General features: G+C 46.5%; 1 protein-coding gene across 2 annotated transcripts; it reads right to left on the reverse strand.

Moving 5' to 3' along the window:
* Positions 1 to 4,973: 4,973 nt before the first annotated feature.
* Positions 4,974 to 9,246, reverse strand: her6 (hairy-related 6). 2 transcript variants are annotated; one of them, XM_019346319.2, is made up of 5 exons: positions 9,145 to 9,246; positions 6,257 to 6,476; positions 5,983 to 6,078; positions 5,780 to 5,867; positions 4,974 to 5,623 (listed from the first exon to the last, which is right to left on the reverse strand). In XM_019346319.2, the coding sequence occupies exons 2-5, from the start codon at positions 6,362 to 6,364 to the stop codon at positions 5,082 to 5,084; spliced, it is 834 nt and encodes a 277-aa protein (XP_019201864.1). In that variant the 5' UTR covers positions 6,365 to 6,476; positions 9,145 to 9,246; the 3' UTR covers positions 4,974 to 5,081. The 2 variants fall into 2 exon arrangements, with proteins under 2 accessions (XP_019201864.1, XP_005459946.1); XM_005459889.4 differs by lacking the exon at positions 9,145 to 9,246 and having other exon boundaries at positions 6,257 to 6,601.
* Positions 9,247 to 16,627: the final 7,381 nt, after the last annotated feature.

The raw sequence follows: 16,627 nt of genomic DNA on the forward strand, positions 1-16,627 counted from the left end.
ATTACTTCCCAGAAAAGCAGCTAACAGCTTATGCGCTTATGTATTACACATTGTACTTGTTTATTGTGTTATATTTTTATTATAATTATTTCCTTTTCATTAGAATGTCCTGTTTTTCTCTGGGAACACATCTTTGAGGTCTGACCCCAAGGTTCGGAAACTTGGCTTTGAAGGATGAAAGCGCGAGGCTCACAAGTGCTTCATGAAGAACCTCTTTGTGCAATATCAAAACCAACCAAACTGTCACCGTTGGCAGTTGTTTGGACGCTACTGTGGTGGGAACTTGTTTGCCTGGTCTATTTGTTTGTTGTGATGGTCTCTGAGGGGGTGAAACCCTCCCACCCAATTGGCCTTGGGTTCCAGAGTAGCTGGAGGACAGGTCATACAAAGGCGCAGTGTGATGGGGTCATCACTGTCACAGCCCACAGTTCGAGGATGTGCCAACTCAGTAACTGACAGCTGCATATGGTTGCCATGTCCTGCTCTCCTTTAGTCACTGTGCCCTGAAACCATCCGCTATAAACGATCAACAACATGTTTACGAAACAAAACTTGGAGGATGGGCTATAGGGCTAAAAAAAAGAATAAGACAACTTCCAAAGGCTGTAGACTATAAAAGAAACAATCATCCTGCATCACAGGGCCACCTTTGCTGGAGTTCTTGTTTGTGAGTGCGTGTGAGAGGCTGGGCTGGTGAGAAACATCATGGATTTACATAGCAGTCTGCGACTTCAAATGAGGTGGCTGACGTTTGAATGGGCTGGTGGTGGGAGCCTCTGGTGGGGTTTTTGTTGCCATGCAGGGTGAGCCAAGGATAGTGGGCACACAGACACACACTACTGAGATTTGTGTGTAGACAGCTTGTCCTGTTTATTGGGCCTACAGGTTACCATAGGAGCCCAGCACAAACTGACTGTGTAAGAGACAAAGAAGGAGTATAAGAGAGTGATAGGGAGACTGGGAAAGGGGTGCACTATGTTGAATTAGAGACACTCTGTGGGCTGCTAAGAAAGAACAGAACTCTAATGAGTAATACACTAATAATAGGGGAGTGAAGATCATATACCATGACATGTGGATACCCTTGTGTAAGCTGCTACACATCATTTAAAGCTTTCTGAATCTGTCAGTGACAACAATAGCTTTTATGGATGAGTGACAAATGTGAGCCCAGTAGTCCATGCTGTTTATTAGCCTTATGTAAAATCTGACTTCAATCTTGCAGCTGCAACATTACATACTAAGGCAGACAGAAATAAACTGTGTGGTTTCCTGATTCTCCTGGTTTTTACAACTCACCTGGTCCAAATATGAGGTCTTGCTTTATCAACAAATGCCCCTGCGTCCTTGTGCTCAACCTTGAGGTTATTTTACCTTCCTAACATCATTTTTTCAGGCTTTCCCACAACTTCCTTTATCCTCTATAAAATACTAGATTATTTCAATTCCAGTGAAGCAGTCTGGGAAGGAAAAACATTTCTTTTCTGAACATGGGCCAATACCGGTGATGAGGCATCACATGTTCACATCTCTTTGTTTAACTCACAAGCCAAAAATACTGGCAGCCATTACTCTACATAAGCCGTTATACTCCTGATTCAATAAACATGATGCTGTACATTTTGTTGCACTTGGCAAATAAAACGGCTGACCTTCTCTCAGTAATTCTGAACATGTCACACTGACATAGAACAATGATTAAAAAACGTCCTAAAATACGCTCGGACAGCCGTGGTTAAACTTCTGACCACATCCAAACATAACAGTGTGAACCTCAGGAGGAATAAATGTTAGTTCAGCACACAGAGAACCAAAGGGAAAACCCTTTGCTCTTGACAAGGAACACCTGTCTGAGTGAGTGTATGCTCTGGAATGAGTGTAAGCCTCTGGGACAGAGGGAGGAGAGCATGTGAGCGAGTGTGTGCATGTGTGTCTATCTGTGTACAAAATCTGTGCAAATACCCAGTGGGGGTCATAAATGAGTCTACAGTAAACTTAAATTACAGATCTAACTTTCCATTGTAAGGCATTGCTTGGGTCAGGATTCAGACGGCATACACACACTGATCCACTTCCGCCCACACAAATCCAACACTTCTCTCTCCCCTCCCACAGCTTTCCCTTTCCCTGCCTGCCCTGCCGGCTGGCTGACGAGCCGTGCTGCCTGGCTCTGTGGCGGTTGCCCTGTCTATCAGTCTATTTCCAGGCTCAGAGCCCAGCGTTGAGGCAGGCAGTCAGTCAGTCAGGCGGTGTGGTGGAGGGCAGAGGGGTTGATGCGTGTGTCAGAGAGGCGCTCTCCCACATTCCCCCGGCGGCTGGCAGCAAGCCGGGCCTGCGGAGGGGGGTTCGCCTCTTTCTCACGACCTCTCAGGTTCCTGCGCTCATCTGGGAGCTATTCATTTCCTGCCAGAAAACAGCCTTCCCCTGCAACTGCAGGAGGAAGGGGATGGGGGGGGTGGGGGGGGGGGGTGCAATAGGATGGGGGAGTCGAGGGGAAGGAGAGGAGTTTGGCTTCAAAATGAGTCCAGGGCTTGGTACAGCAAGCCCTGGGCTTAAATCATAAAGCTCTCGCTTGTCTGGGCCGCAATCAAAGACAGCCCCAGTGATGGGCCAGGAGAGCGAGGGAGAGCGAGACAGAAGAACTATGGGAGAGAGAGAGGGAGAGCAGACCATATGGTAGCACTTAGGGAGCCAAAGAGGAAGCATAGGGGCTTTTTTCCTCCCCTCTTTTCACTCCCTGCATGCACGCGGAATGTGGGAAAAGTTAATGGACACGCATGGCAGCTAACCCCCCGGTCGTGTTGTGACATGTGTGCGGTCACTCCGGCAGCTTGGCCACTGCACTGGGTAATTGGAGAGGCTCATAAAGTTGTTCTCCAGAGGGGAAGAGACCGCTGAAGATGCTGGTGGGTGGGGGCAGCAAGGGAGGAAAAGGAGCAAAGGCGGCGAGGCAGGGTGGGAGGGCTCAGCAGCTGGGTGTTGTCCGGGTCACACCACGTGCCTCCCAGACGTCCCGTGTCCAGCTGTGGCCCCAGGGCTCAGGGCAGGAAGCTTGACATTGGTGCAAGCACAGCTGGAATGTTGTGGGAACATTGTGTGTGTGTGCGTGTGTGTGTGACTGTGTGTGTCTCTGAGTGCGAGTGCCTTTGTGGAAAATCTCTGCCTCACAGGAGGCCGACTATTATCCCATGCGGCAGCCCTTTCCTTGAACACCCCCCCACCATTTAACAACCCACTACCTCACCCACTGTGCCCTTTGGCCAGGCATGTCCTCACCGAGCAACCTCCATAAACGCACACGCAAAACATATGCACGCACAGGCACGAGTACACACATGGATTCAATCAAACACGAGATGCATGGCTCCCTGTAAAAAGGTGTGATGGAAATTCAAAATGATGGCACTTATCCACACTTTGTGCCTCTTAGCACACTGATAATTGCAAACACCTGCACCCCCTCCCTACACACACCCCCTTCAAAGAAGGGCCACACTCGAATAGCTGGAGGGGGCACACACACCTGGGCAGAGCAGAGCAGAGTAGAGCACTACCACATGGCTCGGTGACGATGTATTTAACGTGGCCTTCTGCTTTTAAACCCCTGGCATCAAGGAGCTCAGTCGACACAGCCTAAGGCTCCTCTCTATACCTACTGTCAGGAGATTAATGCTGTTGCTGATGTGAAAATTATTTCAAGAGATGAAATTTGCATCATCATTTGGGGCTTAATCACATCAAATTGTTTACTGGTCGTCAGGAACGGGGACGACCTCTATTTTGGAAACGTTCATGTGGGAAGAGCCACGAATTCTTTGCATCAGTAAGACGACATGCACTTCAGTATATCACAATACATATGTAAGAGATCCAAACTAAGACTGAATATCCAGAACAGTTTTGATGCAGTTATACTGCTCTTACAAGTTTACTCAAAGACACATCTCAAAGGAATCAAATGAGTTATAATGAAGTTAGAATGAATAACTTTACTGTTACATCAACCAGATCTTAAATCAGACTAAAAATAAATAAAAGACAACAGTTTGATTAGGAGACAACCCACACTGCAGCCATCCAAGGACTTACTGATCCAACGAGACCAATCACACTGCAATGCACTCCCCCGCTGCTAGATGGCGTAAGTGACCTCTGTAAAGCTCGTTAAGTTTACAGAAGGAAACGCCAAACAGCTGGACTTCAAGTGAGAAACACCAATTTCTTGCGCCAGTGTCTGACTGATTACAGCACCGACTGTCTCCCGCCTCATTCACTCAAACAGATAATGGAGTTACAATTAGTCCAGTTTACTGACGACCAGCTCAGCTTACACGTGTGAGTGGGTTAGTGCGCATGTTGTGCGTCCTAATAAAACATAAACTAGTTTGTAAATAAGCTGAAACATACAAATCTCTGCTCGGACGATTATTACACATTTTCCCATTTTTAGAAAAAAAAAATCTAAATAATTTGCGAGTTTAAACACTTCTTTTCACAGTCTAACCAAACTATAGTTTTAAAACAGAGCTTGCTGGTTTTATGTGTAGAAAGCAATTCTTCACACAATAAACACATGAAAAATAAACTGAAGCTCATATGAGCCACAGCTTAGGTACTAACTAACAGGATTTACTAATATATTATTGTCATTAGCGTTTATGGAGATATGGAGATTCTTATTTTCGTTTAAGCAGCAGCAGAAGAAGAAAAAGAACAAGGAGAAGCGCCTGTTTTCATATCTTTACAAATTTATTTGTCTTCCAAAACGAAGAACAGCATAAGAGCATTAAACATATCTTTGGCGTCACACAGTAAAAAAAGACAACTCATATATATATATATATATATATATATATATATATATATATATATATATATATATATATAAAATGCAGTGAACGGACTTCCACAATACAAATCCCATTTCAATATGAACTTTACTCCCTTGTTAGCTGTACAAATATAGTGCATACTCTTTCCATTTTACAAGAACTAACAGGATTCAAAACAACTTTCTAACATTGAACAAAGAAAGAGCTAGTAAGTGTCATTTCAAGTCTCTGCGGCCCTTCTCCGCTTTTTCACCAAGGTCGCCACACTGAATCTGTGTTGCCAGACGGGGCTCCGGGAGACACCGCGGCCGGAACGGGCACGGGCGTGCTGACGTTGTTGGCGTACACGGGAATAACGGGGCCGTTTGGCGCAAATGCCGCGTTGGGTATGAGGAACGCAAACTGTCCGTCTGTGGCAGGCACGATCTGGAAACCGCCGTACACTTTGGTGGCGTCTGAGGGTAAACTGGCCGGTGAGGAGCCACCTTTACAGGACACTGGGTTCATGGGCAGGACCTGTGGGGACGAGCTGGGGATCTGCACCATGGACTGGCCGAAGGAGGGATGTGTTGGCCCGGCAGTGGAAGGGAGCTGATGTTGGTGCTGATGCTGGCTGGGATAATTCATGGCATTGATCTGGGTCATGCAGTTGGCCAAATGGCCGAGGAGTCGCGTCCTGACTTCGGTGTTGACACCTTCGCAGGTGGACAGGAACCGGGTCACTTCATTCATGCACTCACTGAATCCGGCACGATATTTTCCCAAGACAGTGGGGTCGGTGTTCAGAGCAGCTGCAAAGAAAACATAAAATGGTATATTTAAATCGAGCACGTTCACCTCTGGCTGTAAGAAAATGAGATTTTTCGGGTTTTTGAAGCCGACTTGCTAGACTAGCGTAGATGATCTAAAAGACACAGAAACCGATTAGTCCGAAAAATGCCACTTACCGGTCATTTGAGCCCTCTGGAGGTTCCGGAGATGCTTCACAGTCATCTCCAGGATGTCCGCCTTCTCCAGTTTGGAGTGTCTGGAGCTCTGAGGAAGGGGGACGGAAAACAGACCCGATGAGCATCACGCACCCACTTTCTTACTGTTTGACAGATGAAGTCTGGAAATCTATTAATAACGAGAATGACGAGCGAGCACTTACATCTTTTTTGAGAGCATCCAGGATGAGAGTTTTCAGCTGCCCCAAGCTCTCGTTGATTCTGGCTCTTCTTCTCTTTTCCATAATTGGCTTTGACGACTAAAAGAACACAAAATGATAAAAGCTGTTAAAACCATTTGTCTTGTTTGGTGCGTAAAAAGCCAAAAAATCCTCCCTTTGGACTAGATGCGTGTGAGAAATTGTGTCCGAAATGAAATGTTGAAGGTTTTTGTTTTGTTTTAAATGACAGTAACGGGTAAATATTGTCAATACCAACCTTTCTGTGCTCAGAGGCTGTCTTGGGTTTATCGGGAGTTGTGTTCATGCTTGCCGGGGTTGCAGCAACCGGAGACGAGGAGGTTTTTTCCATCATATCGGCAGGCATCTTTTTTTATTGAGAAATATCCCACAAAACCACAGGAAATTACGATCCAATTGTGTCGAAAAGCAGGGGAGGTGAGAGTTTTCAGATTGTGATATTCAAAAGTCTCTTCTCCCTTGAAAAAAAAAGAAAAGAAAAAATCCTGAGATGTGTATCGAGTTAGAATCCGTTAGAGCGACGTGCAGCAGTAGCGACTACCAGGAGCGGATGCAGTCTCTCTGTCGGGCTCTCCGCGTGTGGCTTGTATTTATATCTCTCACTGCACGCGAACGGCTCGTGTGAAACTTCCCAAACTTTCTTTCCCACAGTAACTTTCCACCAATCAGGGCGAGGGACACGCGGCCCGAAGGAGGACGGCTCGTGGTCGGCGCCCTCCCATTGGTTGTTTGGCCGCTGGAGCTGGCGGCCAATGGCGCGCGGCCCGGGTTCAGGGCACAGCCGGGGAAACTGCCGTCAGTCTTCAATCATCGTAGCGTTTACATATTAACAGTGGAGCCGCTGACTGGGCAGAGGAACTTTTTTATTTACCGGACAACACATGACCACAGACAGCATTTATATTCATGGTGAAATTGTATAAATTAATGGCAAAAAACAGCAAAAAGACTACAAATATGCTTTCCACATTCTGTCTCCATAAGCTTTCCAACTTTGCTAGGCTGTTGAAAATTTATTGGCAGCTGCTTATAGTGGTTTTAAAAGAAAATAAAGCTATTTTCTACCGTTCAAAAAACACACACACAAACACACACACCACTGGGAAGTGGTAGGCAATCCTGCAATCAAAGTTTCAGTCATGTGCCATGGAAGAGGCGCAGGCAGGGGAGCGGTTTTGTTTTCCTTTCAGCCAAACTTGGGTAGTTACTGTTACAAATGAAATCTGTTAAAGAAACAACCTTGGATGACAACTCATGACAACTAACAAAACCGCACGGGGAGACCACATGAGAAGGCGAAGTGAAATCCCGAAACAAGCGCACACCGCGCTGAGCACCATCATTACATTCCCCGAGCAAGGTTAATTTGGTTGGCCCTGGGTGGAGGTGGAGGAGGTGGGGGTAAATGCGCACTCTCGGTTTCCACGTTACTGTAGTTTTGAAATCTGTGGTACAAATTTTGGCACTTAATCATCTGTCGGTGTTGTGAATGTGGAGCACGTGCCAGGATGTTTTATGAGTGCGGTGGTTGGAGGTTTGGCCGACGGGCTGCCGGGGGCCGCCGGGCCAGGGGAGGAGGGTGAGCCCAGAGAGGGGGAGGAGAGAGGAGGGAGGGTATGTGGCGGCGGCGGCGGTGGTTTACATTAGAGGGGAAGGTAAATAGCAGCTGCTGTTTTAAAAGCCTGGGAAAACCACGCCTACAGAGAGAGCTGGATCGGGCTCCCTTATCGGAATGTGAGCCAGAGCAGAGATATTTCTGAGCCCGGAGAGCTCACACGATCACACCGATGCCTCCCTCCCTCCCCTCCCTCCTTCTTCTCCTTGCCTCCTCCTTCCCGCCTATGGCCACCCCACAGCGTTCAAGGCTTTTTTAGACTTCGGGTCATAATTTATTCCTTATCTTTATTGCAGTTAGAAAGAGCAGACGGCGGACATAAAGGGAGAGAAATAGTGCCAGCAGTTGTGTATTGCAGGTTTATTGACGGGCATCAGGTTGTGCGACTGTGGACACAAACAGGGGAAGTTTGTAACCCTGCGCTGCCTATAGACAGCGTTTCACCTACTAGAGACATCTTAATGTGTATTTAAACATCGAAGAGTACTCGCGGTGATAATCAAGCTTTTAAACGAATTTTTGTATTTACATTATTCATAGTTTGAAGAACATCATTGTTTATGAGAAACAAAGTTTGGCTTCGTCTGCTGCACCTAAATATTAATTTCCATCCATTTTTATTAATAAAACAGAGAAACATTGGCCATGCATACTAAAGTGAAATGAATAGAGCTGAACGATATCTAATTGTTTAAAGTGGGATAGGGGGAAAAAAAAGAAAAAAAAGAAGCTCCTGTTTTCTTCTTTTGAGCACACACAGCTCAGTGCACGGCGCTCCGCTGTGCTCACACACCTCCAGCTGCTGCAGAGACCGCGACACGTGGCGCGCAGGCGACCAGGGGAAGGCGCTCCTCTCGCCGGCTTGCCGCCTGGATCTGCGGGGCGTCGCCAGCGGCTGGCCGCAAGATCGTGAATTTGATAGGTAACTCGGAGCTGCACCCGAGCTCCTCACTTCCTCGGCTGAACACGACAGAGGTGCAGACCTTTTTCTTTTTCTCAAGGATTTCTCAAGGATTGCGCTCGAGCATCCAGCGGTACATTTCAACAAACGCCAGCAGCTCACACACAGATAAAATAATAAGAAAACTTTAACTCTCCCTATGCTGCACGTTATTCGGGGTATTCGTTTCATTTGGCCAGATCAATGAGTGATTTTGAAATTCAGATTTCAAGATGAAATGAAAATGTCGGAATGAGTAGCAGTAACTGGCACGCGGAGACGTCAATGAAACCGCACGCGCGTCTTGTATGTAATTGCACAACTTTGGTGCTTTTGCCACAAGGAAGTCTGGTGGGTACATGCACCTAAGCCCTGCTGCAACAATCCTAAGTATTCTGCATGCACAACAATGCTGTCTCTGTCAAACACATCACTAACAGGTTCCCATTGTTGCTACTGCACACCTGCTTCTTTCTTTTCTTTTCTTTTTTTGTGCACAATGGCACTGACAGAGTTCCAAAACAAACCTACCGACGGTCTAAAGTCAGAGTGTAGGTTTTGAAACACTCACCGCCTGAATGATTTTCTCACGCTCATGTTGCATGAGGTCTCCGCTGGTGAACTGAGTCACGGAGCTTTGGTTCTGTCGCTCCCTCCCTTTTCTCTCCAGCTGAACATCTTATCAGCCGCACCTGGCTGCCGTCGGTCCCCGGAGTGTTACCTGTTGCTATGTGTCAACCCCATATCACACAGAATCTGTGGGAAACAGGCTCAGACTCACAGCCAACACGTCCCTGTTTCTAAGAAGCTTTTGATCACATTATGTGCAGAGATACACCAAAACCAAAAGATGATGATTATCTGGCCAGTAGGCAGAAAAAAATACACTTAAACACTTTTTAAATGTATTTTTATTTGGAGCACACAGGTGTCACTTTCCAAATTCTTGCATTCTTTTTTTTTTTTTTTTTTTACCTGTGACCTCCTTACTTGTCCCATATGCCAACACTCATCCCTCTTGACCTTATCCTGTCTCTGCTTTTATCTCTTTTTTATCACCCCTCCTTACAGCTCGGCTTTATCTCCCTCTTCCTCTTTTTTTCATTCCTCCACTCCTAGTCTTTTTCCCAGGGCTCATATCTTTATTGAGCCCTCTCGACCATGGACCTCTGCACACTGCAATAATGCAATTAGACAGGGAGATTGTGTGGCTTTTAAAGTGTGTGTGTGTGAGAAAGTGTGAAACATTGTGTTCACAAAACAGACAGTCTGGCCCACTGTCATACACCGCCCATGCCTTAATGTGTAAGCCATTGGCGAACAGTGCTGCTGCCAGAGGGCACTCCCGGTGCAACAAGGGTGACATGGTTGTGTGTGTGTGTGTGTGTGTGTGTGTGTGTGTGTGTGTGTGTTCAGTGGGGTGGGAAGGTGGGGTTCAAGCTTAAATGCCTATCCTGGCATCACTAGCTGGCAAGAAGAGTGGGAAGTAAGCAGCCAGACAGGCTGTATCAAGGCCAGCCTTGAGGCGTCATGTGGCTGCCTCTGCCAAACTGAGGGTGGCACTGTGTTGATACAGCCTGCTCTCCCAAGAGGCCGCGACACAGTGGTGACTGACTTGACTTATCCAACAGTCCACACTGTGATTAGCATGGTCAACAAGTCCGCAGAAATCCTTTCATTTCCTTCAGAAGTGAGTGGCAAATGTGTGCACTGTCACTGCTCGTCAACAGCCAATGAACTTTGCAGCTCTTTGAAGCTGCAAAGAGGAAAAGAAGCTTGTTACAAACAATCCGAGGCTCCTGGTTCTCTACAACTTTTATCTGAGTGCTTGCAGAAGCTCAGACATGGCTGAATGACTGCTCATGCTATTGATTTCAGTTTCAAATCGTCAAACGTACTATGTAAAGTAATGCTTGAAAGTTTAAAGTTGACATAAACAATTGCATCTAAGGACTTTGACACTACAATTTTTTTGTTTGCACAAAAATGAGAAGGAAAAGAAAGGAAAAAAAGGTGCTAAGTGAACCTTAAGTTCATTTTTCTGTCAAACCAGTACACACAGAATTACTGAGTAGCATAAATCTACTCAGTATACTACCACACACTACTATTCAATGTACCACACTATTATTACATATGGGCGTATCTGTAGTATTATATACTATCTTATCAGTATGCACACAAGGATGTACTTACAACCAAACCCACACAGGTGTGATGTGATACTTCTGTGGATTATAGGGGCAGGATGTTTGCCTATTCACAGTGGGTGTCTACAGCCATCTGTAACACACAGAGGCTCTGTTGTGGTCGTGGAGCTATATTTTAGCCGGTGATGTTGGAGATCTTGTCAAAATTCATGGAATTGTGAACACAGAAAACCACTATGCATCAACCACGCGATGCATACCATCTGGAAAGTGTCTGATTGTCTTCATTTTTCAGCATGGCGATGATCTCACACACAATACCAACACAGTAAAAGCATACCTGGATTAAAAAAACGACACAGTGGAACACAATCAGTCATCAGCTGGCCTGATCATGAACAAAAGGCAGCCGACATCCATAGAAGGGCTTTGGATGTCCTTCAAATAGCCCGAAGAATTGAAGACAACTCAAAGAAATTACAAGAAATCAGAGTTCAGGCTGTGTCGAAGAATTGATTTTCAAGCGTTTTAGAAATGTACAAACTCTTTTTTTTGCTTATGTGCTGTATTTATATGTATCTGTCCACATGTTTCAGTAAATCACTGCACCTATTTCAAATTTTATAATTAGAAACAGCTGGAATAAGAAATATGTGTATGCGTTTGTGTTTTTTCTCTAGCTTGTTATCCTATTTGTTCATGTAAACTGGTGTGAGCCTCTCAGCTTCAGAGTTACTCTTCTTTCTCTTCAACGTAATTCAACAAAATGTCTCAAGCCTCGTTGGGGATAAAAGCACCAAAAGTACAACTGAAAAACTCTGAAGCGATTTTGCTTTCCATAAATCACGACCCGTTTACTAAAACAAACCAGAAAGAAAAAAACATCACAAAACCACAACAAACTTTGTTGGAATCCCTTTCATGCGGGAACTATTGAACCAAACCTGCCAACTGTATTACTCTGCAGACGGAAGCATGCATGATGAAAAACTCACGCTCCTGACAATGTGATAGAATATAGATATGAGCATCAATGGCCTGCCCCTTGGCAGAGGGTGAAGAAGCATGTATATTTGATATCTGGGTAAATAACCATTTTTAAGTTACCCTGTGACATACATATAGCATCTTTTGATGAAAGACAGTGAATTTAATCAGTGTAATCCTTCCTCTCAATCATTTGCCTCTTAAAAAACAAAACAAAACAAAAAAACAACATAATGTATACACAGGAGACACTACATAGCTGGGTTTAGAAGTACCCACAGTCACTCATATCAGAGTGAGTGTTGGTGCAGACAGAGACTTGTGTGTAAGGAGCTCTGAATACTTACAGAGAGCACCGGATGATAGCTGGATCTGTTTTTACTGATTTTACAGTGTGTTAGCAAAAAGAGGGGGAGGAAGTGGAGCAGCAAGTGAGTGTGTGTGTTGGGGGGGGGGGGGGTGTCTGTCGAAGCACATCATCCCAGTGTGGCATGAATGTGTGTTATTAGTGGGAGTGGAGTAGGACCTGTGCTCAGCTGCTGTTAGTGAGGCCAGCCAAGGCTTGGAGAGCAGGATCAAAGCAGGGACAAAGAGAGAGAAGGAGAACTGACAGATCCTCCAAGCAGAGAGAACAGAAGGAGGAGAGAGGAGAGGAGAGGAGAGGAGAGGAGATGAGATGAGATGGGAGGGTGGGAGGAGGGGTGCTTGGAGGCTCTCCAGATACAGCCGCACACATCGCTTACCTCCCCTCACACACACAAACTGAGGTGCCTGGAGCAGCCTGGGAGCAAGGAAAACAATAAGTACAGTGAATGTACCCACACTTTCTTTTTCCCATACAAGCACACACACAAACACACACGCAGAGAAAGATCAGCACGGGTCACTGTAAGCCTCGCAGACACAGGCGCTGGGGTCCGTTTTGGCTGGCTAAAACAGAGAGAAATGTTTTAAGGCCTCGGCGCTGGGCTGTAGACCGCAGCTTCCCCAGACAGCTGCCACAGCCTCCCTCCACTTCAGAGACCAAGATGCTCCCGCTTCCTTTAGGGGTCTCTTCTCTCCTCCATGCTCAGCCCCTACCACCACCACCACCACAAGCCCCCCAAGCTTCCATCCTTCCACGTCACTCCTCCGTCTCTCTCTTCTTTCCCTCCATCTGACCCTCTCCTCTTCTTTTATCATGCCTCCTGGAACAGACCAGCGCTATTTGCATGTGTGGGGGAGGCGGTGTAGCGTCGAAGGTCAGAGGTCACGGTGAGTCAAATCTAGCAGCGTTGGAGAGGAAGCGGTTAGGGAGAGGACCAGTGAGTTGGCCTGGGTCTCTGGTTAGGATGCCTGAGGCTGGAGCAAACTAGGAATACAGCTGCTTTTGCTGCTTTTTAGTAATGCGGGTGGGGGTGAGGGCCACTCATGCAAATGTGTTGTAATCACCATTTACTCGATGTTCTAGATGGTGGACATATTTGTGTACAGAACTCAAGCTGTCAAAGTAAAGAAGAGATGAAAGAAAGAATCAGATTTGGGTCAGCTGTTTGCAAATTTCACTACTGTCTATTTGCATTTTTTTTGTTTCAGTTTGATAAAGCATCAGCGGGTTCTGGTGCTATGAAGACATAATTACGGATTAAATGTTTTTATTACTAGACGCTCAGAGCAGAGTTCTGGCCCAACGGGACTCGATCTTGGGACAACGAGCAGCAGCTATGCAAAACATTTTCGAGTTGTCTCAAAGTTAATATCTAGATTTGCACAAACAAGCAAACGAACAAAAATGCAGCTCAAGAAGAAGTTTCTTTTTGAACACCTGAACATGCCTGCCCTTTTCTTTTTTCCATCCATTAATCACTGAGTCCACATAAAACAGAAGGGCAGCGTGTCTCTTGTTTACTCTCAATCAGCACTGGGACATTTGAATTACAGGTGCACAAAGACTCCCCATTTCCTTCTGAGGAGGCCATTTGTTGACTGACGATAAGAAGACCAGCTTTTGAAGAGGCATCCAAGTGTGCACACACACACAAACGCACACATACACACAGAGCTCCAGACACTGACAGCTTGATGCTGTGAATCATTATCCCTAATAGGCCTAGTTTACAGTAAACAAACACATAACAATGCAGATCTTTCCAATACAATCACTGATCCCCCCCCTTCATTGTAGCCACATAAACATGCCACATTCCGGCTTCATTTTCATAGAGCTGATAAGTTTAAGTAGCCTAGCAGGGAACGGAGAGGTGAGAGGTTACAGCAGGAATGATGAATCAGTTTTGTCTCTCCTGCTAGTTGTTGGAAATTTAACTCGTTTTGAGGACATTAGACTAGAAGATCTCATCACAATGACTGTTGAAAGGATTTTATTTCATCCTTAAACTTTTAATAACTGCCATCTCACAGCTGGAAGCCTGAAGCCGCTGCACAGTACCGCAGCGGCAGGATGCACAAATGTATGCAGCATTGTGTAAAGTCGCACTTTTGGAGTTCTGCTCCAGTTCAGTTTACTGTCTCCCGTCTACTTCCCAAACTAAACGAAATACTGCATACTGGAGCAAAATAACAGGCAGACAAAACAATGCATGTATATCCTGTTCAGCCTAAACGCTGTCCCACAAAGCGGGGCAATTCAAAACATCAAATCGAAATCAGCTCTACGGATTTTTGTGTGGCTGCTTTCTGATGCTTGTTGCTCTTTGCTAATGGTAAAAGCGTGATAATGTCACAACAAACACACACACTTAAAATCATCACAGAAGCATACAGTAAGGGTTTTTGTTTAGGGAGAAGTTCATGCTCTGAGTCAGGAAGGACCTGCTCTACTGAAGTGTCCTTGAGTAAGGCGATGTACTCCGACAGCACCACCTCCAGAGCAGCTTTTTCGGTACAGACGAGATTGTTAGGAAAGCGTTTCTCTGTAGGGTATTATACTGTTATCACCTAAATGTGATTATAACTAATGGCTTGAGAGAGAATTCATCAAATCTCTAAGTTTTGCGGCGCTAACCTGGAAGAGGGCAGAGCTGTCTGCCAGGATGCCCTGGGAGGCCCCAGAGCCATTTTTTCTCCTCCTACCTGGGCCAAGGCCAACCTTATCAGACAAGAGCGCCCGAGGATTACCCTCCCCCAGAGTATTACCCTCCCTCACGGAGAAAAAAGGGCAGCCATCTCTCCCTCCTCGAGCCCTCAGCGCTCCCCCTCCTTCGGCCCTCAGCACTCCACCTTTCCCGTGGGAGTTTGCAAAGCCAGGATAACCTTGAGACCTCAGCTGGTCTGCTGCCAGAAACATTAAAGAAATTCCCTCCTTTTCTCTTTCTATCCTCACCTCTCCTGTACACCCTCACCCCACCTCACCACCCCTCCAGGCCTCCTCCTGATCACCGGGACATTACTCTACTTTTTTTTTTCGCTCCTGCACCCCTACCCCTCCCTCCTCCTCCCCTTCAATTTTAGACTCCTTTTTTTGCCTTCTCAGCCTCCTCTGATTGTGACTAAGATTAGCCCCTTTTTCTCTCTTTCTCCCTCCCTCATTTCCTCCTTTCCCGTCTTTGACAGGAGCGAGAGAGGGTGGGGGCTTGAGCGCAGTGAAAGAAAGGGCTGTTCACATGATCTCCGGCGTAGTCGACTATTATCTGTAGATTGTCGAGCTGCCAATTTCAATTTAGCCGGCCCTGTTATCAGGCCAAAAATAAACGCCTCATTTGAAAAGTGAAAATCAAACTGTCCCGACAGGAGGGATGACTGACGTTGATTGCAAACTAACTGTTTTGGTGGCAGCCTGCACTTTGTGTGGCTTTTGTCTCTTGCTCACTTCACCACTCCCCCCCTCCAACACACCCCCACCCCACTTTGCCTCTCTCCCCATTCTCTCTGTCGGCTTCACGGCTGTCATATTCCTTTAGTGCTGGAAAGGTCAAGTGCTGCTTGCTGCATGTGAGATCTGAGGGAGCTCAGGGATCTTCAGCTGCCCCCACCCGCCCTCCTCTACTTTTGCTTTGTGGCCAAAATGCGTCTTGCTGCGAGCTCCCCTGTGCTGCCACCAGCCAGCAGTGGCACCAGCGGTAGCGGGGCTGGGTTGCAGAGGAATGTGTTTATCCCCTGTTGTTAGCTCCCTCCTTTCATGTTCCCAGCTCCTTCAAGTTGATCTGTTTTCAACACACTGCACAGAGAGGGGCCCCCGTGCTCTCGCAGGATAGCAGCAGGGATCGCTTCACAGTGTTTACGGTCAAGAGAAACGACAAGTAATAAAGACAAGAGGGAGACAGAGACTGAGAGGACGAGACGGGAAGAACATCAAAGGAGATGTAATGATTTACATCTTGTCCAAATTGGAGTACATTTTCACTCGGAATTTTCTACTCCGGCCTGGTAGCGTTACAGCAGATTCCCCTCAGAGAAGCTGTGTTTTTATTCAGGAGTTCAAAACCGAGGCTTTCATGTGGCCAGAAAGGAAATGGAGAGAGTTTACAAACAGCCAATAAGGGCTTTGTAATAGTTTCCCATGACATCACTACTGATGGGGCCTCAAGGGGTGTGTGTGCTGAATCCTCTCTGAGGCTCGAGTCTGTCTCCCACACATACACAAACGCAGGTATGACCTCATCACCACCACATTCCAGGTTTCACCTTGCTGCCCCTTTCAGTCAAGTTAACACCCTATCTGCCCCCTAACCTCCCCTTGCTGCCGCACCCATCGCAGCCCCTATTGTTTCCCCCTCAGAGAGCTTCAGCTTTCAACAAGGAGATGAGCTAAGTACCAGCGCTGTGTAAGATCGCAGGGCTCTTGGCAACAACTCTGAGCCTCGTGCTGGTTTCAGCAATCGGTTTCTCTTCTCCACCCACTCAAGCCTGCACGCAGTCACCTCTGGGCAGAGGATTATGGGAAAAGGCCATTGACATGTAAGTGGTTGGGCTGGAGTC

This window comes from Oreochromis niloticus, linkage group LG15 (genome assembly GCF_001858045.2).
Source record: "Oreochromis niloticus isolate F11D_XX linkage group LG15, O_niloticus_UMD_NMBU, whole genome shotgun sequence".
NCBI classification, from domain to species: domain Eukaryota; kingdom Metazoa; phylum Chordata; class Actinopteri; order Cichliformes; family Cichlidae; genus Oreochromis; species Oreochromis niloticus.